At 40.0% G+C, this 21,567-nt stretch overlaps 1 protein-coding gene across 3 annotated transcripts in view; it reads left to right on the top strand.

Moving 5' to 3' along the window:
• PPP2R2A (protein phosphatase 2 regulatory subunit Balpha) overlaps positions 1-21,567 on the top strand; it is a 145,688-nt gene that overhangs the window by 49,136 nt on the left and 74,985 nt on the right. For 2 of the 3 annotated variants that reach the window (XM_038573767.1, XM_038573769.1), the window contains exons 1-2: positions 11,023-11,324; positions 13,360-13,434. In XM_038573767.1, the coding sequence (XP_038429695.1) occupies positions 11,318-11,324; positions 13,360-13,434 (82 nt within the window). In that variant the 5' untranslated portion in view covers positions 11,023-11,317. Of the gene's footprint in view, positions 1-11,022; positions 11,325-13,359; positions 13,435-21,567 lie in introns of those variants that run through there. The other variant, XM_038573766.1, reaches the window with a different exon arrangement.

Genomic DNA, 21,567 nt, shown 5'->3' with positions numbered 1-21,567 from the left:
TTTTTTCCAAAGCCATTGTCAAGTGTTTTTGGAAGCCTTTCTCAGGCAGTGGAAGTCTGTCTAAGGATGAGGCATACAGTCATACCAGGCCACATTTGGGGGCTTTGTTCATATGTTTTACCAACTAGGGGGTTTTCCTCGGCCATTTATAGTTTGATTGTCTTCAAAATATATTTGAGGATCTATCCTCTATCTATGGGTCAAGGGATATGAATGTACTGAGATAATCAGTAGTTTGGTGGGATAATGGAAGAAACATTAGATCAAATGAGCCAAAAACTGGCTCCTAGTTCCCAGACTCTCCACAAACTAGCTGGGTGACCTCAAGCAAGCCACCAGTATTTAATAACAAATACCTTAATCTCTTAGAACCCCAGAGTTCCCATTTCTCTCAGTAAAGGTCTCTGTGAGATAGCAAACATGACAAATAAAGCTAGTATGTTTTCCCAGTGCAGAAAACCATCGTTGATCTTACTGTCATGCATAATGACATGAAATATGAAATGTGTAAAAACTGAAATGGGCAGACCTGTGGCTCACTCAAAAATTTGGAAGGTAAACCCAGGAAGACCTGCATACACCTTCCCCCATACACTTCCAGCGTTCCAGGCAGACTCAGTGTGGCACCAGGCTTCAAATTCAGAAGTGCTATTGTAAAACATTTGAAGTGTATGTTGCTATCAAAGGCTATTTTCTGAATGATTACAAGACAATTGAACCTTTTGTTGCTCTGAAGGGCCTAGAAGCAATGTGGCTGGACTTGAATATGGTAGACCAAGATCCAGTAATCAATATTAGAGGACCTCTAGGTTCTTGAATGTATTCAGACTCAATAGCTTACCTGAATAGTTAGTGCAAAACTGATGAATAGAAGGTCTGGTGGAAACACGTCAAAGGATTTGGTATTTTGAGTTGAATATTCCATGGCTAAGAATGTATGTAAGGAAGGAAATGTGTGTAATGACGACTCATGGAAGTACCGTCTCATCACTGTTGTCAATGAGTCCAGAAGAATAATGAAGGAAAATGCAGGATGTCTAGTCAGGAGGCTTGGAAGAACTATTAGCACTGAAGAGTTTCTCGTGGCTTGCTACAGAATGCCTTGAACTAGATATGAATAGGGAGTAGGCAATGGCAAGCTCCAATAAACCTAATATAATGCATGTCCAAAATGAGGTTAACGCACAGAAACAACAGCTTAAGCCCAAAAGTGCATTATCACACATTGGGGCAAAGTTGTGTACTGACTTCTGGGAAGAAATACAGGAGTGATACTGGCTGAGAGAATAGTTAGAAACGAATAAGGAATAGCTTCTAGTACACACAAATTGATCTTTATTGCAACAACAACCTTTATTTGTAAGCATAGATTTCTTTTGATGTTGGTTGGTTGGTTGGTCATCAGTCATGACAACACACATTCTAACATGTCTGTTTCACCATCTCAATAAAAAAAGAGATTTACTTATGTGGAAGTCACTGAATCTGTGAGTGGTGATGTGCTAATAAATGTCTGACCACTAACTCTCTGGTGAGGGCAGGAAGGGGTGGAGGGGGGTGAAGGGGATGGGCTAATTTCTAGCTCTTGCTGTTTTCTGAGGTATGAATATCCCCATCATGACCAATTTTTTAAAGATTTTATTTATTTATTCATGAGAGACACACAGAGAGAGGCAGAGACAGAGGGAGAAGCAGGCTCCCCACAAGGAGCTCGATGTGGGACTCGATCCCGGTTCCCGGGATCAAGACCTGAGCTGAAAGCAGATGCTCAACTGCTGAGCCATCCAGGCATCCCGACCAATTTCTACCATACGGATACAATAGATGTAAATAACCCCAAAAGCGTAGAAAATAGTAAAATGGTAAAATAATTAGGAAGTAATGAGATTTGAGTGTTTATTATCTTTGTTTATAATATAAATGATTTGATTGTTAGCATATAATTTTTAAAATGTCTTTAACAATCAGTTTGCAAAATTCCTAAAAATGTAACAATCAGCTCTTAAGAGACAACATGATGTGGGTCCAGCACACCATTGCCTAGGAGTCAAAGAACATCAGACCATCTTTAGGGAAAGATAAAAAGAGAAAGGAATAGCAGTGAGATATTTTTTTATTTATGAAAAAAATGCAGAGAAATATGGGTTTAGATCCTGCTCCATTCAAGTTAATACTTGAGAGTGATAATGCTCAAATAATGCTGACTTATGGATTACTGTTTTTTGTCCATAAGTTTGGGTAATGCTTCATGTTAGATCTCATTTGCTGCATATTCACGATGTACATTTAAAAATTACATGGTAATGGGGCACCTGGGTGGCTCAGTGGGTTAAACATCTGACTTCAGCTCAGGTCATGATCTTTGATCTCAGGGTCCTGGGATGGAGCCCTGCAGAGATCTCTGCACTCAGTGGAATGTCTGCTTCTCCGTCTCCTTCTGTCCCTCCTCCTGTGCAAGCATACACACACACACTCTCTCTCTCTGTCTCTCATGAATAAATAAATAGAATCTTGAGACACAGAGAGAGAGAGGCAGAGACATAGGCAGAGGGAGAAGCAGGCTCTCCCCAAAGAGCCCGATGCGGAACTCGATTCCAGATCCTGGGATCAGAACCTGAGCTGAAGGCAGATGCTCAACCACTGAGACATCCAGGCATCCCAGTAAATAAAAGCTTTTAAGAAACTACATAGTAGGGATCCCTGGGTGGCGCAGTGGTTTGGCGCCTGCCTTTGGCCCAGGGCGTGATCCTGGAGACCTGGGATCGAATCCCACGTCGGGCTCCCTGCATGGAGCCTGCTTCTCCCTCTGCCTATGTCTCTGACTCTCTCTCTCTCTCTGTGTGACTATCATAAATAAATAAAAATTTAAAAAAAAAAAAAAAAAGAAACTACATAGTAAAGAACCCTTTTATACCTAACGTTCCCCAACTTTCTTTTTTTTTCTTTTTTTTTTAATTTTTATTTATTTAGGATAGTCACACAGAGAGAGAGAGAGAGAGAGGCAGAGACACAGGCAGAGGGAGAAGCAGGCTCCATGCACCGGGAGCCCGATGTGGGATTCAATCCCGGGTCTCCAGGATTGCGCCCTGGGCCAAAGGCAGGTGCCAAACCGCTGCGCCACCCAGGGATCCCTCCCCAACTTTCTTGACTGTAGGATCCTTTTTTCACCCCACGGAGTACTTAATATTTTGTGGAAAATAGATTGAAAAAACACCGCTCTGTGAGTATACTGTAAGTACCCTGTCCCTCAGCATTTGTTATTAATGACTTCAGTTGGATACTTTATAGCATGTGGGCCAAATGTGTAAATATGCTAAATCAGTGATTCACAAAATGACTGTATATTAGATTCACCAAGAATTTTGTTTTATTTATTTAAAATGCAAAATATTATGTTTTATTTATTAAGTAGACTCCATGCCCAATGTGAGGTTTAAACTCATGACCCTGAGCACTAGGGTCACATGCTTTCCTGACTGAGCCGGCCAGGTGTCCCTAAGACATTATGTTTTAATATATATAGAGAGAGTAAAATAATTACTGGTCAAGTTAATTAGCATATCTGTCTCCTCACATAGTCACTGCTCTGTGTGTGTGTGTGTGTGTGTGTCTGTGTGGTGAGAGCACTGAAATCTATCTTAGCACATTTCCAGTATATATAATACACTATTATTAACTACAGTTATCACGCAGTACATAGACCTCTAGAATTAATTCTTAACTAAATGAATAAATAGTTCATTTATGTAACTGCAACTTTGTACCCTTTTGACCAACATCTCTCCACTTCTCTCTCCCCTTAGCCCCTAGCAACCACCATTCTCCCTGCCTCTATGAGTTTGAATTTAGCCTTACATATAAGTGAAATCATGCAGTATTGTCTTTCTGTGTTAGGCTTATTTCACTTAGCATAGTGTCCTTCAGTTTCATCCATATTGCTGTAAATGGCAGGATCTCCTTTTTTAAGGTTAAATAACACTCCATTACATATATATATATATATATATATATATAATTTTTTTTAATCTACTCTTCCAGTGACAGATGTTTAGGTTGTTTCTATATCTTGGATATTTTGGGGGTTTTTTGTTTTGTTTTGTTTTTTTAAGATTTTATGTATTCATTCATGAGAGACACACAGAGAGAGAGAGGCAGAGACACAGGCAGAGGGAGGAGCAGGCTCCACGCAGGGAGTCCGATGTGGGACTCAATCCCGGGACCCCAGGATCACTCCCCGGGCCAAAGGCAGGTGCTCAACCGCTGAGCCACCCAAGGATTCCCATCTTGGATATTTTGAATATTGTTACATAAACATGGGAAAACAGATACTTCTTTGAGGTATTAATTTCATTTCCTTTGGATATATACCCAGAAATGGGATTGCTGGATCTTATGGTTGGAAGCTTCTCAAAGGACCTACTAAATCAGAATCTTTGGAGTTGGGGCCTAAAATCTTCCCTGTCAAACATGTGAACTTCCTGTAACATCTTTGGTTGTCATAGTCTACTTTTTCTTAATAATTTGCTAGTGTGTAATGTGTAAATTCTTGAGTATGTAATATAACTGATCATCAGTTGTGAACTCAAGGGACTTTATATGTAAGAACTGATCAAAGCTTTAATATATTTGAAATTCTCTTTTAAAAAATATTTTGCTACCAAATTTTAAGCTAAAAAGCCATGGGAAGGGCAGCCTGGGTGGCTCAGCGGTTTTGTGCTGCCTTCAGCTCGCAGCCTGATCCTGGAGACCAGGGATGGAGTCCCACATTAGGCTCCCTGCATGGAGCCTGCTTCTCTCTCTGCCTGTGTCTCTGCCTCTCTCTCTCTCTCTCTCTCTCTCTTTCTGTCCCTCATGAATAAATAAATAAAATCTTTAAAAAAAATAAAAAGTCACGGGAATAATTCTCTAGAATTGCAAACATGGCTTTTTAGATTTTCTCTACACATTTTTCATTTTCTATGAACCATTCATCAAATTATAATCAATAAAATTCCAATTATGAAGGAAACAATAATAGAGAATAAGACCTTGTAATTTGTTTGTTCAAATATTTATCAAGTTCCTACTATGTTCCAGATGATGTATCAATCTGAAAAATGAGCCATTAGGGAAGACTATTAGGGACTGTGTTAACAGCTAAGCATAGAAAAGGGCAGCCTGGGTGGCTCAGTGGTTTGGCGCCTGCCTTTGGCCCAGGGCGTGGTCCTGGAGACCTGGGATCGAGTCCCACGTGGGGCTCCCTGCATGGAGCCTGCTTCTCCCTCTGCCTCTCTCTGTCCCTCTCTGTGTCTCTCATGAATAAATAAATAAAATCTTTAAAAAAAAGAAAAGGGCCCAGATCACAATACATGATTGTCAGATCCAATGGACTCTTGACTACATTGATGGAAATATGGTTTCAGATGAGTAGGTAACGGATGTGTGATTGTTGGGCCTGAATTGTTATATTTAGTCCTAGCCGTGATTATTTAAGGCATTTGGAACAATTGGACTGTATGTAGAGGATATTGACTGAGATAATCCATTGATACATAGATCAAGGAAGTAAGCTTTAAGGAGGCTGAGGTGATGATTATGGAGAAAAGAAAACTCGGGAGACATAGTTATATCCCAATATTCGAATGACTTTCATGTTCAGGTTGCCCAGATGGGAGAGCCAGGGTCTGTAGAATAAAGTTGCAGTAAAGTGTATTTCTATACAATCTAAGGAAGAATCACCTAGTGATTATAACTGTCTAAAATCAGAAGAGATCTTAGTTCTTGATTACTTGGAGGTTTTCAAGCAAAGGCTGAATGAACATGGGAAGGCATGCTGAATAGGGAGTTCTTCCAATGTGAGAGGAGCTAGTTAGTCCCTAAAGTTCCTTCCAACCTTGAGCCTATATGTTTCTGTTATTTAGGCATAAAACACTTACCAGTGTCATAGATAAACAGAAAGTTCTCCTAAAATATCTACAGCATGGAAGTAGACTTATACATCAATCAAATAGGCTGTTTGGATAATAGTTTGTCTACATCACAGAGCATTTATGATGCAATGCTGAAAATAGATTTCAGAGATAATGTTTAATTTCACAAAGTTTGCATTTTACATCAAAGAGATATTCAGCTTATGTGTCTATAGACTATCTCCAGTGAAAGCATAAAATAAGCTTTTTGGTTGCAATTTACAAACTCAAGGTAATGGCATGAATTTACTGATGTTTTGTTCATCTTTAAATATGCATGCTGTTGAGGCACCCAGATGACTCAGTGATTGAGCATTTGCCTTTGGCTCAGGTCTTGATCCCGGTGTCCTGGGATTGAGTCCCGAATAGGGCTCCCCGCAGGGAGCCTGCTTCTCCCTTTGCCTGTGGTTCTGCGACTCATGAATAAATCAATAAAATCTTTAAAAAAATAAATAAATTATGCACACTGTTAAAAGACCAAAAGAAAATATTTCTCTGTTTTACAGTAAAATCACGGATTAAATCACATCTGTGAATACAGTTATAATGGACTACAAATTTTACTTCAATGTAGACTATCTATAACAGATTTTACCATCAGGCTCTAATATCAGCATTAAAGTGGACTTTTAAAGAATCTTCAAAGTTAATTTTATTCTTTCCCTTAATATTTATTGATTATAGACAATTGGGAGAAACACAAATGTCGAAGAAGAAAAAAATTACCATTGTGCCACTGCCTAGAGACATTTCTGTGAACACCTTGGTACATTTCCTTCCTGTCTTTTTCAGCTCTAAGTATTTTGTGTATGTTTGTTGTACAAACTTATGATCATATTGTATTTGTATTTTGTATCCTGTTCGTAAAGCATAAGCAATTTCCTCTGTTTTTACAAACATTTGACTACATAATAATCCTCTTGGTAGATTCACTATTGTTTTTTTTTTTTAAACACCTGCTAGTGTAGGATATTTTAGTGATTTGATAGTGCGTTCTATACCTTGAGCATTGTGGTGTGAATTGTCAATATAGTCTAGACTCTGCTGGGTTTTGGACAATTGTTTTGTAGGCCAAGTTTGTAGATATGAAGAAAGTACGTAAAAGGCTGACATCTGCTTATAATTTTCCCGATAAAGCCCTTGAACTTGTTCCATGTTAGAAAGCACAGTTGTCGTGAGTTTACCAAAATTTTAAATTCCATCATTTTCTAATCGGGAACCTGTCCTTTTACTCTTGAGTTCATGGCCTTTTTTAGACATCTCTAATTCTAACTGCCTAGAGGAGAGAAGCATCTAGACAGTGCCACTTCTCATTTAGTGTGGACGAGGGTTTGTATTTATCTTAACTCCAAGGAAACAAACAACTTTCAAGTGATTCTCCCCTCCTTATATGAAATTCTTTAAAGAGCCAGCTTGCAAAATCCCACTGGTCCCATTACCCCCATTCTGCTGGCGAGATTGTGGGTGCCCTTAGTACCTCTCAGCTTAGATTGGAACCAAACACGTCCAAGGTCTTTTAGATCCTCCAGGTCTCATCAGGAAAACCTTGAGTTTTCCTCTTGGTGTGCCTAGGCTGAACTCAGTTCTGCAGTTCTATTATTATTTTATGCATCTTACACATGGTCAGGTGTTGAAGTTCTGGTGAGGGGCTTACATGACAAACTGCATGAATATGTGTGTATCATGTGGATGAGGAATGATGTGTATGGGATTCTCTTGGATAGTATGTACTCAGGGACAAAGGAGCAGTTGGAAGTAATTGGGATAAATCTATCTAAAGCAACTTACATATTTAACCAGCTATGCCTAACAGATGTAGATCAGAATGACCAAGATAATTTGTAAAATGCCCCTTTTTTTCCAGGGTTAAGAAGGGTGAGTGAAAACATTTATGATAGGGTAAGCTTTAAGGAGGCAACACTTCATTGGTTTTCTTCCCAAGCCAGAGAGCTTTATTCATTCATCCGTTAATCTAACAAATCATGTGGCTGGTGATATGGAGATGAATAAGACATACTTTTTACCTCAAAGAACTCTGTCTAGTAACAGATACATATTTAGGTACCTTTAACATGACCTAGTAAAAGGGAGACGTACATTAGGTTTTATGAGAATATTTCAGAAGGGCACCCAGCCCAGCTTAAGGTGGATAGGAAATAAGGAGAAATATCAGAGAAAACTTTCTGAAGGCAGTTACATCAGAATTGGTTTTTAAAGAACCAGAAAGATTTTTACTGGCTGAGGAAAGAAAGAGAGAAGGGCATGTCAGACTGTTGACGCAACGGTGGGTTTAAGCGGATGGTGACATTCCAGAGAAAAACCAGCATCAACCAAGGTATGAAGGAGACCTGGAATCAAGACTTATGTTCTGGCAGTGCTTGTTTGACATGCTTATTGGACATCTGTAGAAATGCCAAGCAGGCAGGTAGAGGTATGTGCCTGTAGTTCCAGGGTAAGGACAGCTGGAGATCTAGATTTGGCAGTGACTGGTATATACATGATATTTATATCTGTAAATACTAAATGAGGTTGCCTGGGGTAGAGAAGTGTATGTAGGGCAGAGGCCAGGGAGATATATTGCCCTAATATTTAATGGGTGGTCTGGGGTGGGGGAGCTAGCAAAGGAAACTGAAAGGGGTATGTAGAAAGATTGAGGGTATACTCATCATATAACAAACAAAAGGGGGGCTCAAAAAAGCATGGGGGTGGTTAGTGGTTTCAAATGCTGTTGGAAGTAGAGAAAGAGAAAACCAAAGAATTGACCATTGGATTTGGTTACATGGAGATCATTAATAACCTTGACAGAAGAACATTTCCGTGAAATGGTAGGGACAGAGCCTTAGTACCGAAGATAGAAGATAGAAAATAAGACAAGGAAGGAGAGACAAGCAAGAGTAACCCTTGTCTTTGGGCTACTAGGTATTCTGGTCTCTCTTCCTAATAGCCATTCAGAAGAAAGGGAGGCAGCTCGTGGCCTGCTGAAATAACTGCTTAGAGCCACCGATCCTTGTTTATTAGACCCTTCTCAGTTTGTCCCATGGGCATGTAGTACCCTCAAGATTTCATATGATGTTCTTAGAACAGCACCCAGCACATAGTGCTATATGAACTTCTGTTATAATTATCCCAGTTTCTAGGCAAGCTTTATTGGCTTCTAAGAAGAACGAATCATTTATGTAGACCAAATCATTCTCCAGGAAGTGTGAAGATACAAATCCTACACATAGCAAAAACTGAAGCATAAAACGGGAAAATGACTTGTGTATAGGGTCCAGTCCTCTAGTTTAGCGGTCTATGCTCCCTCCCTCTCTCTCTTTCTCTCTCTCTCTCAGTTCTGGTTAAGATTCACTAGAGAGTCTAGGATTGAATTATTTTATTCATTTACTTTTTGGATTGAATTATTAAACAATGGCACAGAAAGTAAAAAAAGGAAAAAGTAAAAAGGAAACGAGTTTGTAAAATCATAGGCAGAGAAACCAATGAAAATAGAAGTAATACAGCACATGGTGCATTAGTGTTCTGTACAGGTAGCTGAAAGATGACAGATACAAGGCGGAATTTTAGTTTTGGGATTGTTCATTGGTTAAGTGAGGAATACTAAGGAAGAAATGGAGGAATAATAATCCAATGGTACAGCTATTTCTGTGTGGAGACATTTTGAAACTTGTTTTACAATTGAACTGTTCTAGAAATCAAGAACAAGATAGAAAGTGGAGATAAGGAGAGGAGGTGTCAACTTCCCCTTGCTCTCTGAATGCCTGATCACTCCTTTCAGCCTTAAGATCAAATTCTGGATTTTTTTTTTTACAGGTATTTGTCATGTGCAAAATGTGGGTATCTGTCTGCGAGGAGTATTGTGGGGATCGAGAGATATGTAAACTGTCCAGGATTCAATGACTGCATCATTAATGCATCTTTCTTTTTTTTAAAGATTTTATTTACTTATTCATGAGAGACACAGAGGGAGAGAGGCAGAGACACAGGCAGAGGGAGAAGCAGGCTCCACGCAGGGAGCCCGATGCGGGACTCGATCCTGGGCCTCCAGGATCACACCCCGGACCGAAGGCAGGTGCTAAACCGCTGAACCCCCCAGGGATCCCCCATTGATGCATCTTTCTTTTTTTAAAAAATATATTTTTAAATTTATTCATTCATGAGAGATACACAGAGAGAGGGGCAGAGACACAGGCAGAGGGAGAAGCAGGCTCCCTCCCTGCGGGGACCCCGACGTGGGGCTCGATCTCAGAACTCCGGGCTCATGACCTGAGCCATCCAGGTGTCCCTGCTGCATCCTTCAATGACGTGCATACACATTCCCTCTTGGCCGATGACTGGGGTTCCCGTTCTCTCCCCCTTATACCTCTCCACTCCGGCTGAAGCTGCTTTCAACACAAATCTAATAATAACAGCAGCAAATTCTTATCACGGACTCTAAGTCATTTCATCTTTGAAACCATCCTACGAGGTAGGATGGAGCATTCGGCAGCCGGGCGGCCGCTTCCACTCTTCCATCTTCCAGCAGGACGGACCCGGGCCACTTGGTCGGCCACGGTCCGCTACTAGCAAACTCGGTTTTCCGTCCAGAAAACACTGAGCCGCTCTCAGTGGCCAAGGGCTGTCGCCTCAGTTCCCGGGGCCCGGGAGAAAGTATTTCATTCGCCCAGACGGAGCCGGCCCAGCTGCGTCCTTCTCGGGGCCGCGAACTTTCCCCCTGGGCCGAGCCGCCGAGCGTGCACCCTTCGTCCTTTGCTGCACGGGCCACGGGGTCACCAGTTTAAGGAGGAACGCGGTGGGCTCGGGGACGCAGCGTCGCACGGACCCCCGGAGCCCGCGGCTGGAGCCCGCCCCGGAGTCCGCAGAGGCCGCGGCCAGGCTCCCGAGCACCCCGCGCGGCAGAGGGCGCGGCGTGGAAGCCCCGCGGGCCCGGAGGAAGGGGCGGGGCCTGGAGCCCGGCCGGCCGCGCCCCGCCCCTCCCCCTCGGGTCTCCGCCCCGCCCCGCCCCGCCTCGCCCCGCCCCGCCCCTCCGGCCCGGCCGCCCCGCCCCCGGTGACGTCACTGGCCAGGCCAGCCGGCGCCATTTTGAAAGTGGAGTCGCCTACCCCTGCCGCTGCCGCCGCCGCCGCTGTCGTAGCTGCCGCCGCCGCTGCCGGAGAAAGAGCGAGAGCGGGGAAGCCCCAGAGTGAAATCCACCATCCTGCTGGCTCGTCTGCCCGCCCCTCCTTCCTTCTCCCCCGACCCCCGCCCTCTCCCCCCACAGGTGCCATCCGCCGCCATCCGCCCTCTCTACCCCCCCATCCCCAGGTGAGGGGGGTGAGTTCAGGAAGCGGAGACCCCGAGGACCCCGGCAGGGTCACCATTTGCAGCGCAACATGGCAGGTAAAGGAGAAATCACCCTCGTCCACTGACAAGGCACCGCTTCCTTCCTTCTCCCTCCATCACCCCCTAGCGACCGCCGGCGCCTCCCGTAGAGCCACGGGGCGCCCCTCGGGTCTCCGGGAGTCGGTCAGGCGGGGTGGGGTGGGGGTGGGGAGGGCTGTGGGGGGGCGGGGGTCGCAGTGAGCGCGACGGGGCTCCGGAGCGAGGGCTGGAGGCTCGGCACGGGTGGGGGTGGGGAGTGTGCCGGCGAGCCGGGGGTAAGGCGTGGGTGGGGCGGGGTGGGGGCGAGCGCCGACTCGGCCCTCCGGCTCTGGGGCCCGCTCCCCTCGCCCCCCCTCCTCGGCCAGCCCCCGCCGCTCCCCGGGGCTTATTTTAAGCGCCCTTCCTTCATTTAATTCCTATTTTTTTCCTCCCCTGCTGCAAGCCTTCTGGGTGTTTATATTAATGTATTTTTGCCCTGAGAAGAGTGCTTTACAAGTTAAAATACAATGGGGACCTATGTGTATTCCCCCCCTCCCCTCCCCTCCCCTCCCCTCCCCTGCCCCCTTGCAACTGTGGGTAGGTACGTCTATTTTTGAGACCATGAACCTAAATTTTTTTTTTTTTTTTTTTTGGTCTCGAACTAGTTCCCTTTCGTTTCTCACCCTTCGTGTCCAAAGAGTGCAGGGCCCCCTCATACCCCCCAAGTTGCATGAAAAATGTAATTTAAACTTTGCGTTTTCGTGTGTTAGTTTTTTTTTTTTTTTTTTGCGCAGATGTCCTTTTCCCAAAAGGGTTTCGTAGAGTTAGTTAAAATAGTTGTGGAGTTCAGTGTTATAAATAGCCAAGAGGAGAGAGAGATGTAGGTAAAAGCCTGGTGCGGTGCGGGGCGGGGGTTGGGGGGGGTGGGTGGGAAAGGATGCATACAGAAAAACCAGCTTGGAAAATTTAGCAAGGAAGGAAGGTGAAGGAAGAGAAAGGTGATTGCTTTGAGGATGATTTTTTTTTTTTTTTTTAAATACGTTTTGATGTCGCTGAACGTCTTCGTTCTTTTAGGAGAACCAATTCTAGAGCTTGATTCAGTCGTTCCCTCCCCCCCCCCCCCCCCCCCATAGAACCAGGACATTTCCTCCCTCCCCAGTGCTTGGGAGCGAAATAGAAACATTCAGGGACTAAATCAATTTTTCATGCTTCTCCCAAGATAAGAACCTTTAAATGATAAGACCTTTAAGAAAAAGTTGAGGTGTGTTGGGTTGGACTTAACGTCTTGCTGTAAATAAGTTGGCTCTTTGGCCTTGTTGAATGATTAAATGAAATTAAAATTGTTTTTGCACAAGATGACGACCAACTAGTGAAATTGTTTGCAAGGTCCTTTGGATTCTGAGGGATAAGGTGAAGGGAGGCAGAGCAAGCTTCCTCTGACAGTCTCTACACCCGCATTGTTTTTTTTTTTTTTTTTTTTCTCGTTTTCTTTTCCTGTCTGGAGCCAGTGATTTGCTGGTAACGAAATGCAAAGAAATGGGTGGTGAGTGTTGTTGTGTTTGCTGTGTGTGCGCTTTGGCGATTGGGTTCATATGAATCATTACTCCTCACCCAGGCAGTAATGTTCCTGAAGTTTTCTCTTCGTTCCATGTTTTATGGTAGTTTAACCTTATTAACCCTTCTGCAGGTTTTTGTAAACTTAAAGGAAAACTGTCTTAACTTTTGGTATTTACTTTTCTCTGGTAGGTCTTGAGTGACTGTCAGGCTTTTGCCTGTATTTGAGGGAAGGGCAAATGGAAGTTTTGAACACATGCACAATGTTAATGGTAGCACATGGCCTTTAAATATTTCATACCTGGAATCTCTCTCTCCCCCCCCCCCCCCTTTTTTTTTAATGCAGTACCAACTATTGGAGACTAACCTTCTTCCAAATTAGTGCTCTGGGCTGGTTGTGGTTGTATGTGTGGGCAGTAGTAGGCTATTAGTATCATGCCAACCATGGATACCATCTCTGTGTTTACGAGAGTAAACATGAACAGAACTCAGTTTTAATTGGTATGTTTTCTTTTTCCAGGAGCTGGAGGAGGGAATGATATTCAGTGGTGTTTTTCTCAGGTGAAAGGAGCAGTAGATGATGATGTAGCGGAAGGTAAGAAAGCATTGAATAATGCAAAATTTGAGTATGGAATCTTCAGAATCTTGATTATTGAAGGATTTCCTTGTAGCTAGTTTAAGAATATACTGCGTTTATTGTCTGACCAATGGAGGAACAGTTTTAAAAGTCACCTTCTTCTGGAAGACATTCAGTCTTCTATTTTTAATACCTTGTATTAATAATACCCTTATTATTAATACCTTGTATCATTTTTTATCTCTATTAAGTGAAAGGAGCATTAGATGATGATGTATATAAAACTTGTCACAAGAAAAATCTAAGGTTCATATGGTAAAGGTTTCTTGACTGTAAATTTCCTGTACAAATAAGTGGTGATGCATTTTCATGTTCGTACGTCAGTTTTAGATAATCGTGTTAAAATAGGCGTCATCAACGTTTAGCTCAGAAACATTTTTGAATGACTGTCATTCATTTTTGGGTAAGATTTTTAGTGTTTAACTGGCATACTTTCAAAGTGTGGTGTTGACATTCTGTGAAGAAATGCTGGCTCAAATGATACATTTTATTGTCTTGTAAGGATTAATTTAGATGGATGAGGAAGCAACAGTGCTGTAGACATATAGCATGGCTTCTGGGGAGCTTATTCTTGTGCAGTTAGAAGCTGGGTTTGATCAGTTGAAGTACTTAAGTCTTAATTCTTTGCCAAATTTGTTTTATTAGTGTATTTCAAAAACTTAAAAAGTTTTGAAATGTTACAGTTTTGCACTTAATTTGAGATGGTCTTAAGGTGGTGGAGGCATTATTTCCCATAAAGTAGTTGTGTCATTTCATTGTTCAGAAATATTTATAAAGTTTGGATTTTAATGGCATTCTGTCTTGAATTACAGTAGGAATTTCCCAACAAAACTAAAATGAATTAAAATGTCCTTTTAGTTTAAAAAAATTTGTCTAGTGAAAGTTTACAAATCTTCTCTCTTTAGGTTGTATTGTCCTCCTTTTAAGATCCTATTTCTGACCTACTGTCTGCAGTACTGTTTGTTTTGAGGATTTCCTCAGGTGATGGTAGGATGATGGCTTGTGTTGAGCCAGTCAGATGCTTGGATTTGCCTGTGTCTCTGTCATTCTCAGTGAAGTGTCTGATCAGCTTGATGTGTCCTTTTTGGAGCCAGTTGGCATACATTGTACTTGTGATACTTTACAGAGCAGTATCACATTTCTTTTCTATTGAATCCTCATCTTTTTCAGATGAGAAATCAGAAGCCTTAGTTAAGAGACTCACTTATGGTCACACAAATAGTGCAAATCAAGGTTTTCTGGTGAAGCTTGTGGTGGTTGACTTGTTGAGAGAAATCCTTTAAGTTCAAAAGAGGACTCGTGTTACTCATTTTATAATTCCATTACCTGTTGAATATTAGGCACTCAGATATTGTATCATTTATTCTGTGCTGTTGTATAATACTCGTTATGAGAATGCTATATACTTGGAAACTATTCCTGGGTTAATTTCCATTTATTTTTTATATCAAAGATCTGTTGAGCTTCCTAAATATTGAGCACTGGGGCTGCCAAGTATCTGGGACATAAACCCTGCCCTGAAGGAGCTCATGGTTTACTTGCTAAACTAAGTAGGCAGAGAGACCACATAGATTTTATTTAATTAGAAGAAATTGGTGGTTCTAAACTTACCTAACTGAATCAAATGATAGTTTGTGATATGTATGATGGAATCAGTTGTAGTTTTCTTCTGCTGATACTTAGTAGCTACATTTTGCTCCTGATTGATGAAATACTTTTTTTTTTTTTTTGAGGTTGTTAAATAACACTTTAACATATAGTGAGTGCATTCCTAGTGTCTTAACATGCTGAGGTTTGGTATGTATATTTTAGTAAAAACATGACTTAACTCTAGTACTTCTGTTTATGCTGCTGTAGTATTAAACACCTAATTTTCAAATTTTACTTTTAATTTTTTTTTTTGCATACTGTAGTTTTGCATGTCATAGTCTATTATGTTACTAAGGGAAGATTTGCTTTTCTTAAATAGGATGAATATGTTTCCCCTCTTGTTTTAGACTGTAAACTCTAAACAGGTTACATCTAGCTAAATCTTCAGTTTAGCTTGCCTGTTTTCTGTTAATGATGCATTGCAGCTTCTTTCCCATCAAAGGCTCCAAATTGTCTTTCCCCTCCTACATGCAGTAGCTGTCACAGCATACCATTTTTACTTCTGTAATGCTTTAGTCTTCTTTCCATACCCACTGTCACCTTAGTTCAGGTTCTTAGTATTTTTCATCCAGGTTGCAGTAACTTCCTAAATGATTTCCTGCTTCTTGTCCTCTGTTCTGCTTCTAAGTTAATCTTAAATGCTATCCCATTTTTATGTTCCTCAGAAATCTTCAGTGGTCACTGCTTCCCCAGGATTATAAATTACATTCAAGTATTTTAGCCTAGAATATGAGGTGTTTCACCAGTATGACCCCTGTTTCTAAGTTCATCTGCTAAGAGGGTTTATGATCCAGCTAAATGGATGCTGTTCTTCAAATCCTGTACAGTCTTACTATTGGGTCTTTGCTGTTTCCACCTTGGAATGCCTTATACACTCCTCCCACAATTTATTGCTTTTATCAGAATTCTTCAAGTCACATCTGTAACTCTTCTATTCATCTTCCTTTTTTGGAAGTATTTTAAAAAATCTTTCTTCATAGTGCTTTGTATTTATTACTTATCCTAAACCTTTGCTGTTACACTGTGCAGGACTAATGCATCTTTGTGCTCTATGCAGAACATCCTATACAAGCTGCTATGCTTAGAACAATGCCTGGTGCATAGTAGGTGTTGAGTATTTGTTGAATGAAGGAATGTGTTAATATTATGAGGCTTTGAAGGGGGAAAGAGATACGTTGAAAAGAGGATTGTGATATGCTTCTGAAAATCATGGATGTATCCACTTGGCAGGCTTTATAACCGGATTGATGTTATACAGCTGTGTAATGGAAAGAAGTTTTTATCTTGGTGACAAACGAGTGGTTTCTGTTGTTGTTCTTTTACTCTAATCTTGTTAATTCTCAAAGTTGTTTTAGGAAAGAAACAGTCCAATGTTATTACTACTGGTAAGTTAAATTGTGTGAAAAAAAAAGTTAAATTGTGTGGGAGATAAAGGGCTCTTTGGGGGACTGAATTTAGAAAGAAGTCTTTACTGGACTTAATTAAGGCTCAATTTGTCATTAAGTATATTGCAGAATTAAGAATTTTGATGTTTTACCAAATACTCTGACCTTTGGCCAATGTAGGCTCTTACTGGGATACTTATTCTATGCACACATCTCTTTAGGCACTTGAAGTGGTTTATCTTTGGTATAGTCACTTGTCTAGAAGGGGAGGTACTAAAATCTCTATCCCTCAGTCTCATGTCCTGCAGTTTTCCTTTTAATCTTTGTGGTAGTGGTAATAAGATTTTATCATATTCTGTAATTGAAAATTTTCCTTTATTGACTACTTGCTCTCATGAGACAGTGCGTAGTTACAGACACTGGTGCTAGGCCACATAGTTTGAATCCTACTCAGCCCTCTGCTAGCTTTGTAATCTTGGGCAAATTAACTCACCTTTGTGCCATTTTCCTCTCTAAAATTAAGATCACAATAAAATCTTATGGTGTTGTTTTTGTGATTTTTAAATGAGTTAATATGCATAAAGCAGAAGCCTGACACATAGTAAGGGTGTTATAAGGATTTAGCTGTTATTTTTTTGAACACTTATGGCAAATAAGAGTTGGAGAAGGAGAAAACTGGGCAATTGTTTTTAAAGGCTACTAAGGATTTCTTCTCAAAGTGGGGATGGTATGTATATTTTACACATATTCTTTAATTCCAATGACACATAGTTCAGAAAACATTCAAAACTAAACCATAGCCTTAGAGACACATACTAAACTGGTAGGTAAAACTCTGAAGAAAAGCTACAAAATAATTGCTATAAAAGCCAGTATGTGGTGGTTACCTTTAAGTGATGGAAGGGAGTTCTTGGAAGGGAGTCTGGGAGCCTCATGGAGATGGTATCCTGACTGGGTGACAGTTGTACTGATTAACTGATTATCCTGGACATTTTTCTTTTCTTTTTTTTTTTTCTTTTTAATATTTAATTTATTCATGAGAGACAGAGAGAGGCAGAGACATAGGGATAAGCATGCTTGCTGTGGGAAGCCTGATGCAGGACTCGATCACAGGACCCTGGGATCACGACCAGAGCCAAAGGCAGATGTTCAACAACTGAGCCACGCAGGCACCCCCTGGACATTTTTCTTTTGATTTTTGATTTTCTGTATTTGTTAGATTTCACCCCAAAAGAGTGTGCGTGTGTTTAAATCAATACTGTATTAAAAAAGGGTTTAGAGTGAAAACTGGCAATCCCTACCTTCATCTACTCCCTAATCCTCCCTCATCCTTCTAAAGACGATTATATTGGACTCTTTCAACTGTATTCCCTGGTGCTTATTTTTTTGTGAGTGAAATGATACTAATATTTCTCATCCATTTTAGACATAACCAGGTGACTTTCCTCTCTAGTAGATGAAGCTTAAGCTGTTCCCCTTATCAACCCCATGCCCCAATGTTTTAACATATAGTATGGTTAAATTAGAAGTTGGTGCTTACATTGTTAGGAGCATGCACATGTTCACTGCTGAACCAAGACTACATTGTTCCTCGTGTACCAGTTCATTTGTCCTAAAGCTAATAATTGCCCATTTTTAATTTGCCTAGTTTTTTTTGTATTTGCATTTTGTATTTTTATTTTTTATATTTGTGTTTTTGTTTTTTTTAAGATTTTACTTATTTATTCATGAGAGACAGAGAGAGAGAGAGAGAGGCAGAGACACAGGCAGAGGGAGAAGCAGGCTCCATGCATGGAGCCCGATGTAGGACTCGGTCCTTGGTCTCCAGGATCAGGCCCTGGGCTGAAGGCGGCGCTAAACCACTGAGCCACCTGGACTGCCCTATATTTGCGTTTTTTAAAAAACACTTTGTTATGGGAGATTTTGAACATTACAGAAAATGTGTGGAATAGTGCATTGAACCTCCATCACCCAGCATCATCAACCCATGGCCGTTGCTGCCCCTTTTATACATCACTTGATCCCTTTCCAGCCCTTTGTATTTAGCAGTAGAAACATTACTGATTTTGTTTTTATAATCAGGATTCAACAAACTAGAAAACCAAGGTCATCAGTTTAAAGTGTTTAAAGTGAAACAAAAATAATTTTTCCTAATTTTTTTTTTTTTTGCAGCACCAATACTTAGTAATCTATTGTTTGCTTAAGTTTTAGTTGTGGAAATATTAAAAATTCAAATACATGTGGATAATCTGAAGTGTGTAATTTTTGTAAACATATGGAACAATTGTTATCATTCAAGATGGTTAATTAATGTAAATTTTCAATATTGTTGAGTATTAAGTATTAATTTTAAGTTTATAATATTTTAATGCAAGTATGTATTTCCTTATCTCCATTATTTAACCTTAATTTTTTTTATAGGAAGTTATTTTAGGATATGGTTTTATTACATAAAACCTTGTTTTTATGAAACTTGGATCCATATGTATTGCATCTTTCAATGCTTTGATCTTGTTTATTTTTGGTAGGATTTAGACCAATGGACTGATTTTCTTGGGGTGGGGGAGTTCAGTAGTAGAGTGTAAGTAGTCCCCAAATAAAGACCTAATAAATAAAATTGTGAAAAACAGTTTTTGGGATATCACATTAAATTTAATGGTTTTAAATGTCTAATGCTACAATATAAAAAGAATTTAATATCATCTGTGTTCTGTGTTTCTTAGAGTGGTATGCATATTAGATTTAGGCACTAAGACCAATCAGTAGGAAAAAATTGTAGAACCCTGTTTTTTGCAGATTTCAAAATACAACAAAACCTAATGACCCATGGTAGAGGCCTCATTTAACATTCTTGTATCACACGTGACACTCCTCCTTGCTCTTAACACTGGTATTACTGATAGAAGTCTCATACTCATGTGATACAATCACTTAGTGTAAAGTTGCTCATTAAATAATGTGAATGACTCTCTAGTATTAGGCAGTATCCTCTTTTCTTTTAAGATATTGCATCGGTATATGCCTGGTTTAGTTGAATTGCAGAAAGAAAACTAAGCTATATTTTTAAGTTTCTTATGTCATTAAATGGGAAAATTGAATAGTTGGACATAGATATTTTAGCTAATCTCCTCAACTATGATCTCTTTTCCCCTGAAGTGATAATGGAAATTATAATTGAGCAATCAAGGATCCACAAGTTGCTTTCTTAGTAGAAGTAAAGAGAAAGTCTTGGTAATTTCTAAATTATTACTTTTTTTAAAAGTAAATAATTGAATCTGATTATTACCACTGTATAGTCAGTATGAGGAAGAGATGGCCTGGTCATCTTAAGTAGTCATAGCAGCCAGAGTTTATTGAGTGTTTAACTATGTGCCAGGTACTTTTTATACGTTAGGTGCTTTTTATATGTTTCATTAAACTTCACAAAATCTCTGTGAAATAAGTAGATGCTGTTTTTCCATATTACAGACTTGGAAGTTTAATTTATTAACTGTGTGTCTTTGAGCAGGTGTTGGAACCTAGGATTCATACTTCAAATTTAATTTTCCTTTTAATCTCCCTAATGTAATTTTACTTATTTCAAAACTTGCTACTTTTTTTGGTTAATGTGAAGGTGTTTGAGGTTGTTGGAATGTGACTTGTTTATAACAGAGTTACTTATAATGCCCAGTGGATTGCGGTTGTTTTGAAGTAATTCAATTTGGAGATTTTCTGGATTTTTCTAACAGATATTTTAAGATAGGATGTGCTGTAATTGGGCTGTACAGGCTTTATAAACCTTCTGAGGTTGTATGTAAAGTTGTATTGTGTATACTTGTACATAAGTCAGCGAGAGTCCATAACTATTATCGAAATAGCTATTTTAGAGTGTGGTCTGGTGACTCCTCAACTCATTCAAAAGGTGTATGAAGTCAAAACTATTTGTATATTAATATGATATTTGCCTTTTTGACAATGTTGATATTTGCAGCACTGGTACAAAAGCAATGTGGGTAAAGCTGCTGGTGTCTTAGTGTGAATCAAGTCTTTGGCACCAAATGGTCCCAGTAGTCATGGTAATCTATACCATGTACCAGCAGTTTAAAAATGCCAGTTTTACATATGAATGTTTTTGGTGAAGCAGTAAAAACTAATTTTATTAAATCTTGACTCTTTGAGTTACATGTGTGTTAAACATTCTGTGTGACAAAATGAGGTACACCAAAGCACTCTGCTACAGATCAGAATACGTGTTGTTTGGAGGAAAAGCATTCGTGTGCTTATTTGGGTATTAAGCTGAACTAGCTATCTGCTCCTTTCATGGAACATTATTTTTGTTAGAACTACTGACAAGGGATGGTTATTCAGATTTGGATATTTAGCAGACATCTTCTCAAATGAACAGTGAATTTGTTGCCTCAATGGACACAGTCTTTGTTGCCCATGATGGAATTTGAGCTTTCAAGCAAAAGTGAGAATTTTGGAAAACATGTTTTGATCATCTTGAGTTGGATAACTTCCCAATACTTAAAGATTTTTCAGATGAGATCAGTAGTATTAATGACTGTAATTTTTGATGAAATGTAATGAAATGTATCAACGTTTGGAAGCTCTGAATATCTGGATGACTCTGAATCGGTGTTTCACAACTATCCAATGCCTGTGATGGTAAAAAAAAAAATGCATAAGTAAAAGTGCAAGGTACAGCAATGGATATTAATGTAACAGACAATGGTTTCAGATTCCACAAACTTTTAAGAAACTACCACTTGTCCAGTTTGGGTATAGTATCAAAGGAATATCCATACTGCCTAAAAAGCCTATTAAAATACTCCTACCTTTTCAATCACATACCTGAATGAGGGTGGATTTTCTTTGTATATTTAACCAATGCAGTGCAGTGGAGTGTGTTGAGTGTAGTAGTCAAAATCTAGGTGTCTTTCATTTCAGCCACACATTAGATTTGCAGCATTGTAAAACAGTGCCATTCTTCTTGCTAATTTTTTGCTGAGGGTAAAGTCATTCATCTTTTTTTGTTAATGTGTAGGGTTTATCATTAATATTTTTAAATTGATAA

Source organism: Canis lupus, chromosome 25 (genome assembly GCF_011100685.1).
Source record: "Canis lupus familiaris isolate Mischka breed German Shepherd chromosome 25, alternate assembly UU_Cfam_GSD_1.0, whole genome shotgun sequence".
NCBI lineage: Eukaryota > Metazoa > Chordata > Mammalia > Carnivora > Canidae > Canis > Canis lupus.
This window is presented reverse-complemented; position numbering and strand designations above follow the sequence as displayed.